General features: G+C 46.9%; 1 protein-coding gene and 1 pseudogene across 1 annotated transcript in view; one reads left to right on the forward strand and one right to left on the reverse strand.

Moving 5' to 3' along the window:
- The window catches only part of CNGB1 (cyclic nucleotide gated channel subunit beta 1), a 1,925,718-nt gene that overhangs the window by 654,691 nt on the left and 1,249,944 nt on the right, over positions 1–21,083 (reverse strand). Inside the window, exon 27 of the mRNA XM_069217388.1 lies at positions 1,537–1,694. Coding sequence (XP_069073489.1) covers positions 1,537–1,694 — 158 coding nt within the window. The remainder of the gene's footprint in view (positions 1–1,536; positions 1,695–21,083) is intronic.
- On the forward strand, positions 1,717–4,394 carry LOC138267985 (guanine nucleotide-binding protein subunit alpha-13 pseudogene; annotated as a pseudogene).

Here is a 21,083-nt window from a genome sequence, read left to right on the forward strand (position 1 = left end):
TCAATTGCTCTGAAATTCAACAGCTTAGTACCCAGATGAATGCCTAGATGGGGCTGTTCTACAGGAAATGGGTTAGGTTTGCAATGCTGCTTGTTGAACAGGGAATTTTGCCTTTACGGACCCCATTTCCTTGCCCATATTATCTTCCCTTTGTTTACTATTTTACCGTTTAGCCTATTTAAACCCACAAGTATCACAACACTTCATAGCTAAAGAGAGGGTACCTACGATCTTACCATTAGGGAAAACAATAATACAACATTAGAGTGAAGGTAGATTTGGAACATAGAAGGTGAAGAAGGACAGGGAGATAGGAAACTTAGAGTGAGAGAGGTAAGATTACAATTCTAAACTGGTCACGTAAATATGATTCTGTGAGCTGGACTGGTGGTATGTGTGCAGAATGGTTCAACACAGTTTCTGAAGAATAAATAATTCAGTTTCATGTGAAAGGCTAAGAAAAATGGCTGAAATTGAGATAAGGCAAACGCTAGTTCTCTATACCAAGGCATTGTGTGCATAACTGCATATACAAGTAACAGTCAGACCTAGCATAGACGCCGGACCTTGGGATGTCAGATGTGCTACAGCACCCTGAGACAAACTTAAAGGATTTTGGATGACGAATGAACCATAAAGAGGTTCAATAAGTGTTTTTCTTTTGGCAGCATTTGCTGTGATTTCAAAGATAAACTCAAAATCAACCAACTATTTCTCATAAACTGCTGCTAAATATTTTAGTATGAAGTCATATCTTAAATATTCCTCTCACAAACTGCTGATTGAGTGTGAAAGGAGACTATGGCATCATACTTTTCAACCCAGAGGTAATTAACATTTTTTTAAATAATAAACGTTACAAGTATTAAAGGTCCCAGAAGCACATTGAACATATGACAAAAGGTTAAACATGCTCTGATTTTTTTTGCCTAATTTTCAAGTAAAGTAAACTAATTGCACAACCAGAATTCGTGGTAATATTTTGTAGAATAGGAAATGCAGCTACCTTCTATTATACAAGTATACAAGTAAACACATTTAAAGTGCTGTGCAACTTGTTTAGAGATCCAGTCTCATCACATAATACTGTGTACACACATTATGAGTTTGATGGTAAAACCATAGTAGAGGGCTATTACATTGTCCTACCACATTTAGCTGTGTATGTCTGAAAATGTGGTTTAAAATCTACCTATTGGCCCTGCACTGCCCTCACACGCTCTCGTCAAGTGTTTTCGGTCCTTTTGGACCCTCACTTTTTAAGTAGCAATGGGACCTTTCACAACCTCTATGCATTTTCTGATGGCCAGCACCGCTGCTCTAAAAATTGTTCCAGCACCACTGGACGTAGCTGAACTTGGTTCCACAAACAGTCACTAGATCTATGGGTTCACACCCTGTCGATCCGAGGCTCTTACCCATTTTGGCACAGTGATCCAAACTATCTTGCATTCTTCAATCAAACAAAATGTTAGGGCCACAATTCAGCTGACCTGAATTGTGTACCAGCATAACGTCCTTGGCACCCTTACTTACATGCTGCAGGACTCTCCTCATCTGAACTGATTTCTGGGTCAATCAGCTTCTCCTTTACCTTCTCTGTTCTGTCTTTGAAGAGTCGTACAAGCTCCTGAAGACGTTCGTTGATGATAGCACTGCTCTGGCTGATAGCAGAGGCTGCTCGTTCTTGTACGCTATTGAAAGGGAGCATCAAGTATGGATTATTCTCAGGCGGTGAGAACCTGTGCTGTACATCATTTAAATGCCACAATCAACGTTACCTGGAGCCTCCTTCCTAAAAGTTAAGGCAGAAATCACTTATTTGTTAACTACAATCCATGCCTTCTCTGGATGTTCTGTCTATGGAGGAAAACCCAGCCGTAGATCAATGATTATGTTACAGAGCAGGTTCACACTCTCCACAGACCATGATGTTCAAATCCCAGAGCTATACATTCCCTACAATAATGTTCACAGTCATGCTTTCTCCTTCACGACTGATTACATTTGTGACAGCTGCTGGACTGACAGCATAAAGAGTTAAAGCGTCGTGCCCAGTGAAAAGATACAGTATGATCCTGGGGTGGCAGATCCCAGAAAATCTAGGATATGTAACACAAATCCTAAACCTAAAGGAGATTATTCTGTGGAATTTCCTTCGTGATTCTATCCCAATTGTGGAGAACGTCTGTCAGCATTTTCCCGTCTGAATTAAGCATTTCTAACATAAATCAGGCTCTCTTTCTTTGAACCAAAATATAAAAAGTGTGGAATAAGAGATTTCTAGTGTAGATGTGCATTACTTATTGTGTTCTCTTTTAGCACCCTCTGAGTGATAGCCAGTTTGATGATATTTGACTTTCCTAGGGTGGAATCACCTCCTGGGTACATATCAGAACTCAGATCCAAGCTCATTCAATCATTGGGGCCTCCATTAGAACACAACCTGATGTCCTCCTTGATGGTTCTTATGTTTTTATTCATTCTGAACATGAAAACAGACTTTGACAACTGAAACATTTCTGATAAGACACACAACAATCAGATAGGTATGATCTCTGGACCCGTTTGGCTGGGTCTGGTGAGGAAATAAACAGTGACTCATTAGCAAAAGAACCACTTACCCTGTATGTGTTTACTTTTTTAACGCAGGGCACTTAACAGACCAAAATCATGCTTTTCCTCAAGATGGCAAATGGAAACCAGACAGTAGTAGACACCATTGCATAAGAAGTAAATGGTAAAAAAGTTCAAAGTGGTGTCCCATCCACACTAAAAGCATCCAATTTAGTCTTCTAATCATGGTGGAGTAGAGGAGTGGTAAAATGTCACTTTGCCTTTCGCTTCAACAAATCTTGTACTGGCCGTTGTAGGCTCTAACACCAACTTAGTTAATCAACTTCAGTCAGAACACTCCAAGTGTCATAAGACAAATGCTGTCGTGGGCAGCACACAAAACACATTTAATGCATTAACTGTTAGGCACTCACAGCAAAACGTCAGACCTCTCTTCTTGAAGGACACAACACACCTCCTTCCTTACACATCAGTAAGTAGGCCAAGCTGGCTGGGGCTTCATTTAAGTGCTCAAAACGGAAGATTCAGAGGAGATTGACCAATTAACAGTAAACATATCTCTCAGTTTTGGAAACTGGTGTTAGTCTCAGAACTGGCGATAGGATGACAGAGGTTGCGGGCCAGGCCTCTCAAAAAGGATCTTGCATGCTCCTTTCTTGGCCTCCCTCACATGAAGCTCGGCACAGTAGGCGGACTTCCTGCACACCTGTTCCGTACTTTCAGTCTGCTTTCCGCACTCTGCTTAATAGCAGCGAGACCGAACAGCAGCAAAGTCGGGGAAGATCGATAAGAAGATTTTGCTGGAGAAGACTCAGGTCAAGGGCCTTGTGAAAATCCTGCTGCTGGGTGTTGGGGAGAGGGGCAAGTCCACCTTCGTAAGCAAATGCGCATCATTCATGGGTAGGATTTTGAAATTCGGGCAAAGGAGGAGTTTTAGGGCGACCATATACAATGACATGATTAAGGGTGTTCGAGTGCTGGTTGATGCACGAGAGAAGCTTCATATTCCCTGAGGGGACCCTTCCAATTAGAAGCATGGAGAATGAATGATAAGAGTTTGACACTCGATCAGCAATGGTGGCACAAAGTGTTGTGGACATGCAAGTTTTTAAAAAAAACATCTACCATCGATCTGATCCTTATGGCAAGACAGTGAAATCCAGCATGCCTATGACAGACATAGAGAATTTCAGTTGGGAGAATTTGTGAAGCATTTTATGGACAACTTGGATAAACTTGGAAAGCCAGACTATACTCCATCTCAACAAGATATTCTGTTAGCAAGAAGACCCACTAAAGGGATTTATGAGTACGACTTTGAAATTAAAAATGTTCCTTTTAAGATGGTTGATGCAAGTAAGCAGAAACCGCAAAGAAAATGTTGGTTTGAGTGCTTTGACAGCGTAACATCTATGCTTTTCCTGGTATCTTCAAGTGAATATGATCAGGTGCTTATGGAGGAGCAACAAATTGTCTCACAGAATCACTAAACATTTTTGAAACAATAGTCAACAACAGAGTTTTCAGCAATGACTCCACTATCTTTTTTTCTTAAGAAGACAGACTTGCTTGAGCAAAAACTTAAACTTGAGAGCCTCAAGGGCTATTTTCCAGAGTTTGAAGGAGACCCCATCAAGTTAACTCATGTCTACAAATCCCTGGTGGACTGCTTCCGTAATTAGCGGAGAGACCAACAACAGAAGCCTCTGTAGCACTACTTCACTACTGCTATTACAACAGAAAACATTCAAATTGTTTTCCGTGATGTCAAGGATACCATCCTTCACGACAATTTCAAGAAACTAATGTTGCAGTGATGCACACAAACTTTATTTTCACAACCTTTGTGTTATGATTTTAATGTCTTAGCAATGTAGCAAGGAGTTGGATCTTGCCAATCAAGACCTTTTAAATTGGTGGATGTAATGCGGCAGGCGAGCATGTTGCAATTTTCATTTGAACTACTTTGAGAGACTTAGGGCCTGATTACGACCTTGGCGGATGGGATACTCCAACACAAACGTGACCGATATCTCGCCCATCGTTTTACAAGCTCCATAGGATATAGTGGAACTTGTAATAAAACGGGAGGGATATCAATCACATTTGTGACAGAGTATCCCATTTGCCAAGGTTGTAATCAAGCCCTAAGTCTGCTTTACAGTCAGTTGAAGCTTTCCCCTTGTGCATCTCCCACAAACCTCTTTGGCTATCTTCCAACAATCTCTCTGTTTTCAGTTTTTGTTTTGTAAATGATTAACTTTGTTAGGAAAGTGACAAAAGTTTGAGACTTCTGAATGAGATACTCTTCTGAAATCGGAACATCACGATGAAATTATTTTCCAACGCAAGGGCTATAGGAAATTGTTGTACAAACTAACTGCTTTTATGTTTCCCTCATGGACTGCAGAATTTAAATCTATACAAAAGAAAACAACAAAAGATACATTTTACATTTGTGCCTCTATAGTTATTTAAATATACACATGATCTTAAAACTGAGACCCAAATAGAAAGCAATCATATGCCTCTATCCAAGGTTCTGAAAATCGCTATGGCCATCCTAGATTCGGTCAATGGAGCAGTTCCCTTGGTAGGGTTACAGAAAATGAAAAAGGTTAAAAGGGACTGTTTCTTTCAAGAAATGTATACATTTTGTAAACAATATGTATTTTTCTGCTACATGAGGCTTAGGCCAGTAGTTCCCAATCTGTGGTCCGGGGACCCCTGGGGGTCCGTGACTGCTTAGAAAATTAAATATTCATATATTTGGTCCCCAGCTTTCATTAATGACTAAGCGGGGGGTTCCTGGATTCCAATAATGATTCAGGGGGGTCCCCAGGTTCCAATAATGATAAAATGGGGGTCCACAGAAGTCAAAAGGTTAGGAACCACTGGCTTAGGCCATATTACTGTTGGATGATCCTATAAAATACGTCAATAACTGGACATGGCTCAAATCAAGACTGTTCAATACATAGCCCATTACTAATAGCAGAAAAAAAGTTTAATTTTAACTCCAATAGCAAACTTTAACTTATGGGAAAAGATTTTGGCATATGCCCTTGAGAAATAAAAATCACATCATACGACTTGAAATGTGTCACCCCAATTTAAACGTATTCAACTGTAATACAGCAAAGCAATATGGGAAGCACAAATTAATTATACCTAGGTGTTTCTATTTTCAGTTTCTATTTCTTAGTAATTCTGGTGGGGTGTTAGAAGTGCTTTCAAAATTTTAAAAATCAGTGTTTACTTTTTTTACTCTGTAAATAAACCATGGAGGTAGTGTTTTTTCAGTTCCTATAAAAAATATGGCTTTTATTTCCTTTGTTCCCTTGTTGATCGCTATTGTCAATTCTTCCTTCTTTCCTACTCCTAATATATATTTTCCTTGAATTTTCTCTTTCAGGTAACTTCTCAGTATTTTATTCACCTTCCTGTTTGTCTCATTTCCCTGCAGCCAAGCTCCTCTTTGTAGTGGTCCTGCCCCAGCTCATGTAAAAGATGTACATGGATGGAGTTATATTTATACCTCGTTACATCCCCCGTCAAACACGGTCATCATGGTTTTTACTGGTGGCTTTGACAAGTTTCAAACCTTGGTCTCCACCATACGTTCTGGCCTGCATTTTTACCTACAGGCAGTAGGATTGAAAGCTGAACTTATTGGTCTTGAGGCTGTATAATAAATATGGTTTATTCAGTATGCAGGCTTAGAACAGGTCCATGCATCTGTTTTTGCTCAAACTGTGCAAGATACAGCACATACTAGGACAAACAGAGCAGTGGCTGCCTCTTCTTGCTTCTAAGCTGCAGTGTCTACAGCGTATACTGTAACTCTTAGATTTATTGAGTTACTATAAGCACCTTAGGAAGCAAAGTTTCAGCAAAACTGGAGAATTGAAGCCTTCTGGGCCTGTAGATGCTTGCTGAAGATGTTCGTGATATGGCCATGTCCTTCTGTATGAGGGTATGTGGTTCCTATAGGCATTTATTTCAGACTATCATAATATTAAACTAAGAAAATAATTATTGGGAAGACATTGATTCCGAAGGCACCCATTTTCTCAATGATCTTTATTGCTGCAACCCTGATTCCTGAGCTTTCAGAAAGCAAAGCTCTATCATGTTCAGTAAAGGTGGATGATATCATACTGTTGCCACTTGACCTGGACAGCGACCTTTCTAATAGTTCTGCTGAGAAACAGCTCACCAGTTCAGAGCAATGTACAGTAAAAAGTACGGTGAATCATAATGGGTCAGCATGTTTCCATAATGGGAGTGAAAGTAGGCCCTTGGAGCACAGGGTATCTAGTGAACTTGTGAATAGTAGGGCTGGGGCTGTATTAATTAATTAATTGAACTATCAACAGCCGAAATATGCAACTTTTCACCTGATTTATAGATTTTAGAATCATATGTTTCAACAATATATTTGACGTAACAACTGAGGCATCCCACCACTACTTACTAGAACAGTGCATGCTCTTTACCCTAACACCTGAGTTCAGGTCAATCTTCCTGCAAAATCTGTGCTCTCAAGGATAATACGTACAAATAAAGGACTGAAGAAATATTGCACCCCTGGGCTGATTCGTCAGGTCAGGCTTGTTATGCAACTGTCACCTGACCTGATGTGATCAGAGAAAAGGAGCTTTAAAATGCATTAAAGCGAGCTTTGGCTCCACCCACATGTTGATCTTTCTTTTTGTTGGACTTGATTGGGCTGAAATTGTGTACTTCCTCTGAAAAAGCGTGCTTGTATTGCACAGATTATGATCAATACAGTAAGCCTGGGTGGGGTATGGGGACAAGCCAATAACCAAGGCTGCAGGCCTGATTGGATAAGTGGGAAAAGGTATGTCAGCTGCATCGACCTGATCTGTTTATTATGAAAGGTTATAACAAAAGCAGTAGGCCTGGATTATTTATTGTGAAAATCATGTATTAAAGCTCACAGACATTCAAGGGTGTGTTGTTATGACACTGTGTTAAATTATGTAGCCATGTGTTTTATAACATGGATAACATGACTATAACAAGGAACAGTTTTGGTTACTCTCTATGACAAACCCTGCTTGTGTTTGGAATTTCATTGGTTTTTAATTGTTGCCTGACAACACACCTTTCTGCAAGGGCTTATAAGATAACCAGAAAAATAGCTGTCAGAAATAGCACTAAGAAAGGGGTTGTGGCTCCACTCACTTGTTCTACAAGCATTTGCTGGAAAGTAATTGCACTGTGCGCCTAAGAAGTAGCATCATTTAGGAGCTTCAACTAAAGTGACAATCATTTAACAGGATAAAAATGGAACTGCACAAGAAAGGCCTCTCATATACCATATTATTTCTGGCCAAATTGAGAGTGGTTGTGTAGGACACAACATGAATCTTTGCTACCACCAAGGAGGCAGGAGATTGGCTGGAAGGTTGGCGACCCGCAAGACACCAGACTTGAGACGTGGCCAGGGAATGAGCTAGAGTGGGCAGCAATGTGATGGAGGCACCAAACAAGCCACCAAGGGCCATGGGTGGTACTGCCCCTTCTCACATTAACGACTGAACTGAGCAATAACGAATGAGTATCCTTGGAGGAGGGAAACTGAAAAACAGTTGGATATATTTCACAGTCTGGGAGGCTCAGAGGCAGGCAGACGAGAATTACTGTTTTCTTTTACTAAGTTTAACAGAGGCTAACAACAAGGGGTTCAAGTTAATAGTTGGTGAATGGTAAATGCCTCTAGGATTAGGGAGAATAGCTAAGCACCTGCAGATTGAGGTAGTAGGGAGGGGGAGAGACTTTGTTGGGTCGGGGTAGTTAGAATAACACTGCAAACAGATCCACACCTGCAAAAAATGATGCCATAATACATATATACTGTAGCAACTGACCACGGTGACAACAATGGCAAATTTAGGTAATCCCTGAGGACCTGGTCTCTCGCTTATCTCCTGGAATGTGGATGGACTGGGCAATTGAATGAAAAGGGGCATAGTAGAAAAACCTTTAAGCCAGCAGAAAACGAAAACATGTAGTACTGCAGGAGACCCATTTGGTGGGTAACAAATGTGGCTTTCTGTGTAAAGGGCGATATATACCCCTTGTCCACTTTGGCTGAGGGGTGGGGATTATGCGTGGACCTCGCTCCCACTCACCATCATGCACACATGGCTTGACCTGGAGGGTTGTCACTCAGCACCCTGGGGAAAGGAGCTGACAAAGGATCACAGTGGCATTCTGGTATTTCCCACAGGGCTTACAGATGCCCAAACTGGTGGCCCTTGAGAAATGGATTGTGCTAGCACTGGACTCCATATTTATTATAGGGGGGATATCAACTTAAGAATGTGCATGGACAAAGATAGGATCGCAGGCAGCACACCCATGAGTATGAGGGACACTAGACTTGCTCATTTTGCTACAGCCATGGGTCTTAACACCCAACATCATGACAATACTCAGGTACTGCCAATGATATTAAAGCCTTGTCCCGATTTGATAACCTGTTTGTTTCCAAGACCCAGGGAGGACTATACCATCGCACACAATACTTGTGGAATCTCAGATTACTGTCCGATAGCAATCAACCTCACTATGCCAGTACAAAAGGGTAGGGGACTCTGGAGACTACATCCATGGGAACTCACATGGGAGACAAAGAAGCATCTGATGGAGGTCAATGACATATACTTCCAGGAAAATAAGGGGTCAGTGCAAACCCACATTACAGCTTGGGAGGAATATAGGACGGTGGCATGGGGGCAGCTGACACCCCACAATACCAGGAAACAAACAGAGAAGTAGTAGGAACTTGTAGCAGTAGCTGACCATTTGGGACTGCTAGAAGTGGGCTATATCCACAACCACGGGACAAAGAGAGCACATTAGATGGCCATAACTAGAGAGGAATACAAATCCCTAGTGGATAATGAAGCTCAATCACATTAATCGAGCGAAATTACAAAATGGGTAACAAGGCTGGAAAATTGTTGGCCTGGCTAACCTGTAGGGAGGAGAGTCAATGGTGTGTATGCAGTTATCAGGACCATCCGGGGGAGGGGCTACGGTAGGATCGCTGGAAGATATAGCACGTCTTTGAAGAGTATCTCCACAAGCGCTACATTCCTCAGACGCAAATGGGAGGGCAAGATCGCAAGAATTTATTAGGGATGGCCCAACTACACATCACAAGGAAGACGACAGAATACAACTGGATCACTGCCAAAATTCTTTAAATGAGAGGAAAACTAGAATCACCGCAGTGGGACATGTTTGAAGAGGCAAAGAGGGAAAGGAGCTTCCCCAAGGATCTCAGAACAACAACAATAGTGGATGTACAAAAATGGGTGTTGGCCAATTACAATAGTACCTTCAGGTGAGAAGTGTCATGGCTGGCTACTCGGGGCTACTCAAGGGTGTTACAAATGAGACCCCACTGGGATATAGGGGACTATCACACCAACTACACAATCACAGAATCTTGGTTATCTACAGCACACTAATCGCAAACTGCTACACCTTGTTTGAGGTACCAAAAGCCCAATGGGAGCCAGAATTATGCATGTCAGAGGATGATGACTGGGTGAAGGCTTGCAGGCACCCTAGCAAAGTGGCCATTCAAACAGACTTTTACATGGGGCACATTAAAATTCGACACTACGGTTACAACGCAAGAACCAGGCTGTACAAAATAGATAAAGCCAAGAACAGGTGTCTGAGAGGCTGTCAGTCAGGGGGTGGGTAAAGTTGTGTACACATTATGAAGTTGTGCTCGCCTCCAACCTTTCTGAAAAACATGTTGAGGATGTGTTCTCAGTACTGGGAAACAAGTTACCCTCACACTCCTGATGGCGATTGCAGATATGGGGAGACGTAAATTTGCCCAGGTATACACTGCTGTTCTGTAATTTGGCCCTCATGATGACCCGACAACACAAAGTACGTTCCTGGGGAGTGGCAACACCACCCAATCTGGTAACATGATCCCATAACATGCGCTGTGCATGCAAGCTGAGACTACAGTACACAAGGCCAGAGAGGCTGCACATAAAAGTTTGATAAAATCTAGGCAAAACTGCAGGGTTTTCATAGCGAGGGAGAATAACGGATGACACTGAGGGGACAGAGGAAGTTTGTCTGGGTGGGGAAGATGCCTGGTATCCCTAAACACCAAGTACAGACTGGTACAAAATCCAAATTATATGATAGGAGAGGATGACATGCGCAGTCACCACAATATAGGCCACGTGTAAAATGGTATCTGTTGTGTTATGTATAATGCTGATATGCTGGCAAGTTGCAGAAGTGTGTTTTAATGCAGGAAAAGTTAAATGATTTATTAAAAAAGAAGTATCTCCTTTGCTCAAAACTGATATAGACATTGTTAAAGCAGACGCCTTGTAGCATTTACTAGAAAGAGGCTTTGCATGGTGTAATCTTGTGACCAATACAGGATGAAGGAGCTTCACATTGTTAAGTCTCTGCCAAATATTATATGAAGGGGCTTTTTATTGAACTGCTTACTAAAAAGAAAATATAGGCCCTCATTATGACATTGGCGGTCAGTCCCGCTTACCGCCATGCTGACTTGCGCCAACATACCGCGGCGGTATACTGCTACACGTATTATGACCCACACATAGAAATCCACCACTATACAGACTCACACACAAGCCTGCCACACCAAAGGTCAGTGATAAACTGGCGGTAGCAAAACCCACACCGTTATGCCAACAGAACTACGCCCACAGCATTATGACCCACGAATCACCGCGGCGGACATTCAACTGCAGTAAACCATTGGCGGTACATACCGGCGCGCTCAAAATACACACACACTAACAAAACAACACCACATTGGTCAATTTGAATAACACACACCTGGCACACATACACACACACACCACTATAAAACACACACCCACATTACCCACAACCCTTTACCACAACAAACAATTTAAAACAGAGAGAGAGACACGCAAGGAGCACACCCAGAACCCGAGCCACAGAACACCATCACCCATACACCATCCACGCACCTCAGAGCACACACCCCAACACATCACCCCACACACACTCACACACACCACACCCATGGCACCACAAAGACACCCCAGATTCTCTGAGGAGGAGCTAAGGGTCATGGTGGAGGAAATCATCCGGGTAGAGCTCAGCTATTCGGATCACAGGTGCAGCAGACATCCATCGCAAGGAAGATGGAGCTATGGCGGAGAGTCGTGGACAGGGTCAATGCCGTGGGACAGCACCCAAGAACCAGGGATGACATCAGGAAGAGGTGGAACGACCTACGAGGGAAGGTACGTTCCGTGGTTGCAAGACACCAGATAGCAGTACAGAGGACTGGCAGTGGACCCCCACCTCCTCCCCCACAACTAACAACATGGGAGGAGCAAGTCTTGGCAATCATGCATCCTGAGGGCCTGGCAGGAATAGCAGGAGGACTGGACTCTGGTAAGTCAAATCTTTACTACTTTCACCCCCCCCTACCTGCATGCCATCACATACTCCCATCCACACCCTCACTCCCATCACTCCACCACCTCCCACACACCCTACCATCCCAATCCACCCCTACCACAAGCAAGCCCTGCATGCAACACCAATGCATGGACACCCATCACAGACCTGCATGGGCACCCATCATCACAGCATGCACAGTAGTGACAATCACTTAGCCAACCAAATTGCAACTCACACAAGCCAAAGCTGCCTTGGTAATAACAATCATAGAGGGAAACACACCCATGCACCATATGTCACACGCAGAAACAATAACACTGCATTTACATACCCACAGGATCCCCACACAACTTCACCGGAGAGGAGGTGCCAGCAACATCCAGTCCACCCCCAGAAGAGGCCCACAGTGATGACAGCAGCTCTGCACGCCTGGATATGGATGACCAACCTGGCCAATCTGGTATCCCTGAACCGCCGGTTACCCAGGCACAGTCTCATACCACCCACAGAGCCTCCCCCCTCAAGAAACACCAGCACAACGCCCATCCAGCAGGCCCATCCCACTGTCCCCAGGACATGTCAATCAGCAGTGTGTCCACCATTACAGGGACCCCAGGCAACCCCACAAACAGCACAATCAGCGACCTGGGCTCCATGTGGCACTTGCAGGGATCCTGGAAACATACCACCATTCCCAGGAGACCATGGGCCAGTTACTGGCCAAGTTGCAGGAGACCCAGCAGCTGCAGGAGGGACAGTACCTGGGGAACAGGGAGGGCCTGAAAGACATCCACACCACCCTGGTCACCAATGCAGTGGGGCTGGCAGACATGGCCAACACCATGGGGGCGGCAGTGGCACACCAACGAGTCCCTGACACTAGCCACACAATGAACAGCCCTCCATCTCCGCCAAGGCCAGTGGACAGGAGGCCCCGCCACAGGAACAACAGGCCACCAGCACCCCACCCCCTGTAGAGTGAGAACTACCCCACAAATGGTCCCTACGATCAGGCAGAAGCCAGAGAACATTGCCAAGACCCCCGCCATGAAATAAGACTCTCCTGATTGTCACCCTTCTGTCCCACCCTGTCACCCTGTCCACCTTGAACTGCCATTGCTCCACTTCCTATGCCCCCTTGGACAATGCACCTGTGATACCAATAGACTGTACCCTATCCTGGTGATGGTGTACTCCTACACCATCACACAAGCCCATTGCACATCCCCATTTACTTCTCAGCACTGAAATAAACACCCTTGGAAAAAACACGTACGGAGTATGTCAAATGATTTAAGGATGTAGTTGTTTAACAATCTGTAGACATTGCAAATAGACAGTACAGTGATGTAAACATAGGTATGACCTGTAATGTGCTGCAGTCAATACACCAGGAGCCACTGGAGGGCACAAATTTTTACAAATAGACATGTTAAAGGGTACAATAAGTGGGCTGTGTAGTAGGAACAGCAGCCAGCCAGAAATAAAATCACTTCACAAAACAGCAATGGAAGGTGAGGTTACAGTGTCTTACCTGTGTGTCACTGGAAGTACTGTTGTATTATAGTTGTTCTGTTGTCCACATCCTCTTCCTCTGCCTACTCTTCGTCACTGTCCACAGGCTCCACTGCTGCCACACGACCATCTCCAGCCTCATCCTCCTGCAGAAAAGGCACCTGGCGTCTCAAGGCCAGGTTGTGGAACATGCAACGATGATCTGGCAGACCTTCTTAGGTGATCAGCACAGTGATCCACCTGTCAGATGGAGGCACCTGAACCTGGCCTTCAGGAGGAAAAAGGTGTGCTCAATGATCCTCCTTGTTCGCCCATGTGCCTCATTGTCACGTTCCTCTGCCCTTGTCCTGGCATTCCTCACTCGGGTCAGAGGCCATGAGAGGTTGGGGTAACCAGAGTCACCTGCAAACACCGAGGGATACCAGTTAGCCAGACACTCACCCTTAGGGCCAACCCCACACCCATATACCAACATCCACTGGGTGGGGACCATGGGCTCACCTATTAGCCACCCCCGGTGCCTCTGGAGTTGAGCCATCACATATGGGATGCTGCTATTCCTCAGGATATAGGCATCATGAACAGACCCAGGATACTTTGCATTCACATGGGAGATGTACTGGTCCGCCAGGCACACTAACTGCACATTCATAGAGTGAAAGCTCTTTCGATTTCTGAACACCTGTTCATTTCTCCGGTGGGGGGGAGGGGACAAATGCAATATGTGTACCATCAATAGCACTAATGATGTTGGGGATATGTCCCAGTGCATAGAGGTCAACCTTCACTGTGGCCAAATCCTCCACCTGGGGGAATAAGATGTAGCTGCGCATGTATTTCATCAGGGCAGACAACTCTGGTCAGCACGTTTGAGAACATAGGCTGTGACATCCCTGCTGCCATGGCTACTGTCACTGTAAGGAGCCACTTGCCAAGAAATGGAGCACTGATAGGACTTGCACAAGAGGGGGATCCCACTGGGGTAACAGATAGCAGAGATCAGGTCTGGCTCCAATTGGGCACATAGCTCTTGGATTGTGGCCCTATCAAGTCTGTAGGTGAGGATAATGTGCCTGTCCTCCATTGTTGCCAGGTTCACCAGGGGTCTGTACACAGGGGTATGGCTCCACCTCTTATTCATCTGCAGCGGTTGAACTCTATGGTGAAAAACGGTGAGCAGATGGTCAAATTCAAACATATCCTCAGAGTAAAATGCCTTGCATGTTGTGACAGAAACAGTATGTGAATGTGTAATTCCATAAATATGCCTATGTGTGCTGTAACGCAGTTAGGTGCCATGGCTTGTTCCCCCCTGAAATGGCGGCCTCCTGACCTGTGTGGAGGGACAAGTGGAAATGAGGTAATTCCGCTGACGTTGTGTGCCACTGCGGGAGGTGGTCAACGACCGCCATGCAACACCTCATTGGTTATCATTGGGTACTATGGGTTCCAGTAGTCAATGGTGATGTACGCCGGCGGTGACGGTATGCACCACCGTGGATGTGACTGCTATTTTCTATCTGTTCACTCACTTGCTACCTGATCTTCAACAGGAGAGGACCTACACTGCAAATGCTGCTGTGACCTGTGTTTGGAAGCGACCATGGCTCGAGTGTCTGGGGAAAGGGCCCCTGCCTTCACTTCGGAGGAGTCAGAGAGACTGGTGGATGGGGTCCTACCCCAGTACCGTTTACTTTATGGTCCTCCAGACCGACAGGTGAGTACACTGTGAGCACAATGCATGGGGCATGAATGCATGGAGTGCTGTGTGTGTGTAAGCCTCGTGTAAGGGGGGTGGCTGAGTGGTCCTGGGCAGAGTGCTGCATGTCTGGTGGTCAACGTCTGTGCGTAAGGGGATGGGAGGGATATGGTGGGCCATGAGTGTAACAGGCCGGACGGTATGACTAATACCTTTTTCTATGCATCTTTTTATGCAGGTCAGCGCCCATCAGAAAAAGGGTATTTGGCGTGCCATCGCCAAGGCCGTGCGGACCCTGGGGGTCTTTGACAGGCGGAGCACCCACTGCTGCAAACGGTGGGAGGACCTGCGCCGCTGGGCAAGGAAGACGGTGGAGGCCCAGCTGGGGATGACCTCCCAACGAGGAAGGGGTGCCCGTCGTACCCTGACCCCCCTGATGTTCCGCATCCTGGCGGTGACCTATCCGGAGTTGGATGGGTGCTTGAAGGCATCACAGTAGCCACAAGGGGGCGAGTACAGTTTCAGATTCAGAAAATTGCACGTATTGAGGTGTTATCTGGGTGGGGGATGTGGGTCTGTGGGTGCACCTAGGGCAGGACGAACATGGCAGGGTAGGTTCCATGATGGGCAGGGTCTGATGCACTCCATCCCCAAATATGTTAGTGGGCATCTCCTACTGGGCAGGGTCCTGTGGGTTTCAGTTGTGCTGCTATTGGCGTTAGGCATTGTACTCCATGGCCTGGGGACCAGCATTGTAACTGGTAGTGCATGGCCTAGTGCACAGGGCTGTTCCCTGTGTGCTGTGTACGCCAACGGTGGTGTTGTTGCTGGCACTGACCAAGTGTATCCCCTGTCTCTTCCCCACCTTTTTGTTTTGTGACCCTGTACTTGTGTGCATTAGCATCATCTGGTGGAGGAGCAGAGGCACAGGCGACAGAGGGAGCAGCATCCCACATGGCCCATGAGGCCGAATCCACCGACGGTGAGGGCACCAGTGGGACAAGGGTGAGGGGAACACCACGGTGGAGACTGGAGGGGACAGTTCTGACAGCAACACCTCTTCCAAAGGAAGCTCCCTGGCGGTGGCGGACACCTCTGGGGCCACCTCAACTACAGGTACAGCCGCCACCCCCGTACCAGCACCGCCCTCCCAGCAGCCCCTCAGCGTGTTTCCCGTGCTCGCTCACTCAGAAGGGTGGGCATCTCCTTCGCCCCAGGCACCTCAGGCCCTGCCCCAGTCAGCCCTGCTGCCCTCAGTGAGGAGTCTATTGACCTCCTGGGATCCATCTCTGTTGGGCAGTCAACCATAGTGAATGCCATCCAGGGTCTGGCAGGGCATTTGCAACAAACAAATGCACTCCTGGAGGGCATTCACTCTGGTGTGGCAGCCCAACAGAGATCATTCCAGGCTCTGGCCAACTCCCTGATGGCGGGCCATTGCCCCTGTCTCTAGCTTCCCCCCTACAACTTCCTCTACCCAGTCCCATTCCCCTCAACCCCAGCCTATCCCAAGCACACCTTCAGACCAGCATGCACCCAAATCAACACACAGAAGTGGCTCAGGCAAACACAAGCACCACACTTCATCCCACAGGCACTCACACAAGCACCATCCAGATGCAGACACACCAACATCCACTGCCTCCACTATGCCCCTCTCCTCCTGTTCATCCACCTCCCTCCCAGTAGCGTCTCCACTCACACCTGCATGCACTACATCCTCATCCACAACCCCCATCACCATCATTTGCCTGTCACTACACGCCCCACACTGGCAGTCACCACCCCCACATCCATGCACAGGTCATCTGTGTCCTCTCCCACTGTGTCTGTGCCCCTTCGTCCCAAGGTACATAAACGCAAGCACTCAGACACCAAACAGCCATTCACCTCACAACAGCATCCAGCCCATGCACCTGCACCCAAACACAGCAGACAGACACCTCCTACCACCACTCCCTCTTCCTCCACTCTCAAACCTTCACCCTCTTCCAGCCCCAGTGTCCCTAAAAAGCTTTTCCTCTCCACCCTTGACCTATTCCCAGGCCCCCGTCCTTAACTTCGGGCCAGGGTGGTCAGGACACAGGCTACCACCTCAGCCACCCAGTCCACGGCCACTGTTGTTTCTGCAGCCACTGCAGTCGTGAGAGGCATCGTAAAGACACCCGTCCACACAGCCAGTGTGCCTGCACCAGCTGTCAAGGGCAAAAAGGGAGCACCAGCTGGCAAACGCAAGGAGGCACCACCAGCTGGCAGAAGCAAGGAGGCACCACCAACTGGCAGAAGCAAGGAGGCACCACCAGCTGGCAAACGCAAGAAGGCAACACAAGCTGGTAGAAGCAAGGACGCTCCACCAGCTGGCAGAAGCAAGGAGGCACCACCAGCTGGTAGAAGCAAGGAGGCACCATTAGCTGGCAAGGGCAGGAAGGGAACACCAGCTGGCAAGGACGGGAAGGGACCACCAGCTGCCAAGGACAATGAGAAAGGCACAGACGCCACAGGCAGGATGGATATGGAGCCTGGTGCTGGAGCAGCATCTGGGCACACAACACTAGCCATGGCACTTCAGCTGTCCGAGGCTGAGGGGGAAGGGCTGGAGCCTCCCCGCACCGCCGCCAGCCCAGCCGCCAGCACTGCCTCCAGCACCGCCACCAGCACCACTGCCACCACCACTGCCAGCAGCAGCATCCCCAGTGGGCAGCCGTCCGAGGCTGCGGGGGAAGGGCTGGAGCCTCCCCCCACCACAGGCAGCACCACTGCCAGAACCACCACCAGCACCACTGCTACCACCACTGCCAGCAGCAGCAGCCCCAGTGGGCAGCCATCTGAGGCTACGGGGGAAGGGCTGGAGCTTCCCCCCACCACAGGCAGCACCGCCACCAGTCCCGCCACTGCCACCACTGAGCAGCTGTGACCGCTGGCGAGCCGTGTGTAGTCGTGCCTCCATGGGCTGTAGTGCGTCCTCGCCCCTGCAACAACTGTAGGTGTGACACCCAGGTGAGAGACTGTGACCTTGCACCCTCCAAGATCTGCAAAACAGGGCATAAAGCCCCCTTCAGAACCAGTGGAAGAAGGTATCCACTCACCCCCTCCTTGCCAGGATGAAGCACACTGGGCACAAAGCCCCATCCTGAACCAGTGGAAGAAGGCATCCACTCACCCCCTCCTTGCCAGGATGAAGCACACTGGGCACAAAGCCCCCTCCAGAACCAGTGGAAGAAGGCATCCACTTGAGAGACTGTGGCTTGGCACTCCACAGGACCAAGCAGTGGGCAAACTACCCACTTGAGAGACTGTGGCTTTGCACTCCCCAGGACCAAGCAGAGGGCAAACCACCCACTTGAGAGACTGTGGCTTTGCACTCCCCAGGACCAAGCAGTGGGCAAACCACCCATGTGAAAGACTGTGGCTTGGCACTCTCCAGGACCAAGCAGTGGGCAAACCACCAACTTGAGAGACTGTGGCTTTGCACTCCCCAGGACCAAGCAGTGGGCTTCTGTGTATTTTCGACCTGATGCCCCAGCAGTTTTCTCTCCCTATTGAGGCAGAAGTCAATTGGAGCCTTGGCCTATGTGATATGGCCCTGTGGGCCACGGACATTTTGGTCAGGGCAGTGTCCCTACATTTGTATATATTGTAGATACAGTTTTGTGCTTTGAGGACGTATTTCTCGCAATTTATATTATAACACTGACTTTACTCACTTCCTTTTGTCCTTGGGTTATTCCTGAGGGTTATGGGGTGGATTTGTAATGTTGTTACATCTGTTTTGGGGGTAGGGGTGGGGGTGTTGCGTGTTTGTGTCACTCTCTTTTTCCTCCCCCCTCCCTTGTGTGCTAGGTGAGGTACTCACCGTGGTCATCTTCGCTGCCGTTCATGTTCCTGGTGTAGGAGGAGGTATACCAGCATGGGTAACACCTGTAGTTCGGGCTCCATGGCGTCGTGGTTCTTTCTGGAGTGTCCTGAGGTGAGTCGTTTTGCTTCTGTGTACTGTTTCTGCTGTGCTTTTGATGGCGTTGGTACCGCCCCGGAAAAGCTGGTGGATTGGCTTTTTGTAATAGGGTGGGCGGTACATTGTCTTCCGCCTGGCTGTTGGCGGTTACCGCTGTGGTGCTTGTTGTTACTGACGTGGCGGTCGGAGTGTTAGAGTGGCTGTCTGTGTAGGCGGTTTCCGCCGTGGTCATAATTCAATTTTTTTTACCACCAGCCTGTTGGTGGTATTACCGCCGCTTTATCACCGACCGCCAGGCTTGTAATGAGGGCCATAATGTGGGAAGGCAGTTTACATTATGAACTCCTGGCAAACCCCATTGGTAAGGGCTTCACATTGTGAACCATCTGACAAATGCATCAGGAAGAGGTTCTACATTGTGAACTGTGTGACAAACACTGTCGCGTGGGCTCTCATTATTCTAAATGAGACTACTGGATTTCTAGGTAGCAGGATCGATAACGGTGTGGGGGACTGAGTCTGACCCACGTGTAAAGAACTCTGTCACCCTAAATCCGGTTTTTGCTCCGGCTAACTAGCAGTGCCTCATTTCTCCCCTGTGGAAGGAATGATTTGGCAGCCGAGCGCATGACATCTTCGGAACTTCTCAGGGAAGTCGTGGTTACTCAGATCCAAACCAACTCTCTTATTTCCAATATGATCTCATATACAAATGACAAAGACAGTATAAGTTTTATATAATGTTTTAATAAAACGACTGTATTTTAGATATTAAGGCGTGAGCCGCAATAACCAGAACGATACAACACAGTAGGATTGTGATAGTTACCAGGAGAGTAAAACATAAAAACAAAGCTATCATATTGTCAAACAGTTTCTACTCTCCCTCTGCTTGTTCTATCTTGAGCACAGCATGTTAAGCTTCTAGTTTGCCTATTAGAATCACTATGGGGATATCAGCCCTCATACCTGAGCAAAGACCTGTGATCTTGGTTCAGCATCTGCAACGAGGCAATCAACGTCAAGTTGTGGTTCCCTGGTCGGAATCTCCCTCTTGCGTGTATTGGGACAAGGAAGTGATTTTATAACTAACATGTCATCGTGATCACAAAATGTCCCTACGCAGGAATGCCAAGTCTAAACTCTTACCACGTCTATCGGCAATGTACCAGACTGTATCCTTGACTGAAGCACAGAGTAAATATGTTATGGAGAACTCCAGTGCTGAAGTAGGCAAAACAGTGTGATATGAATAAAAAACAACATCGTAGAACTGGCTATTTGAAAAATAACAGTACGAAGCCTAATAAAAAGCATGTAGAGCAGAGTGCACAGAGGCTCTAAGCTGTCAGCAAATGAATAAAATATATTCAGGGCAAAATGCACAAAGGCCTAAAGCCTGAAGCTAAAGCGCAATGAACACGTAAAACTAACCACACTACACCCTCCCCTTGTCGGTAGCAAGTGGTTCCAATAATATAAAAGGATGCCCTAAATATAAACAATACCTAAAACAAGTATTTCGACAAGTTGAGAAGACAACAAAGTCATAAATTTAGGTAACATGTGGTCATAAAACCAAATTCAATATAGTGTCAATTTTGTAAAAATCCAATCGTCAGATAGAAGCAATAGAACGCAGGAGTTCCTCCACTTCGATATATGTCAATATCGGAAGATCCACGCCACAAAGTACCATGGAGCAGGTGTGATCCAAAGCCCCAAAACCATTCAGGGCGGCACCCCGTGCAGGGCCTATGAAAGAGACAATACCATCTTCCTCCAGGAAGGGAATCTCATAAACTGCCTCACGAAGCAAGCGCATCCGTAGTGCACAAGTCTGGGAATGAGCCC

The sequence above is a fragment of the Pleurodeles waltl genome, chromosome 12, assembly GCF_031143425.1.
Source record: "Pleurodeles waltl isolate 20211129_DDA chromosome 12, aPleWal1.hap1.20221129, whole genome shotgun sequence".
Taxonomy (NCBI): Eukaryota; Metazoa; Chordata; class Amphibia; order Caudata; family Salamandridae; genus Pleurodeles; species Pleurodeles waltl.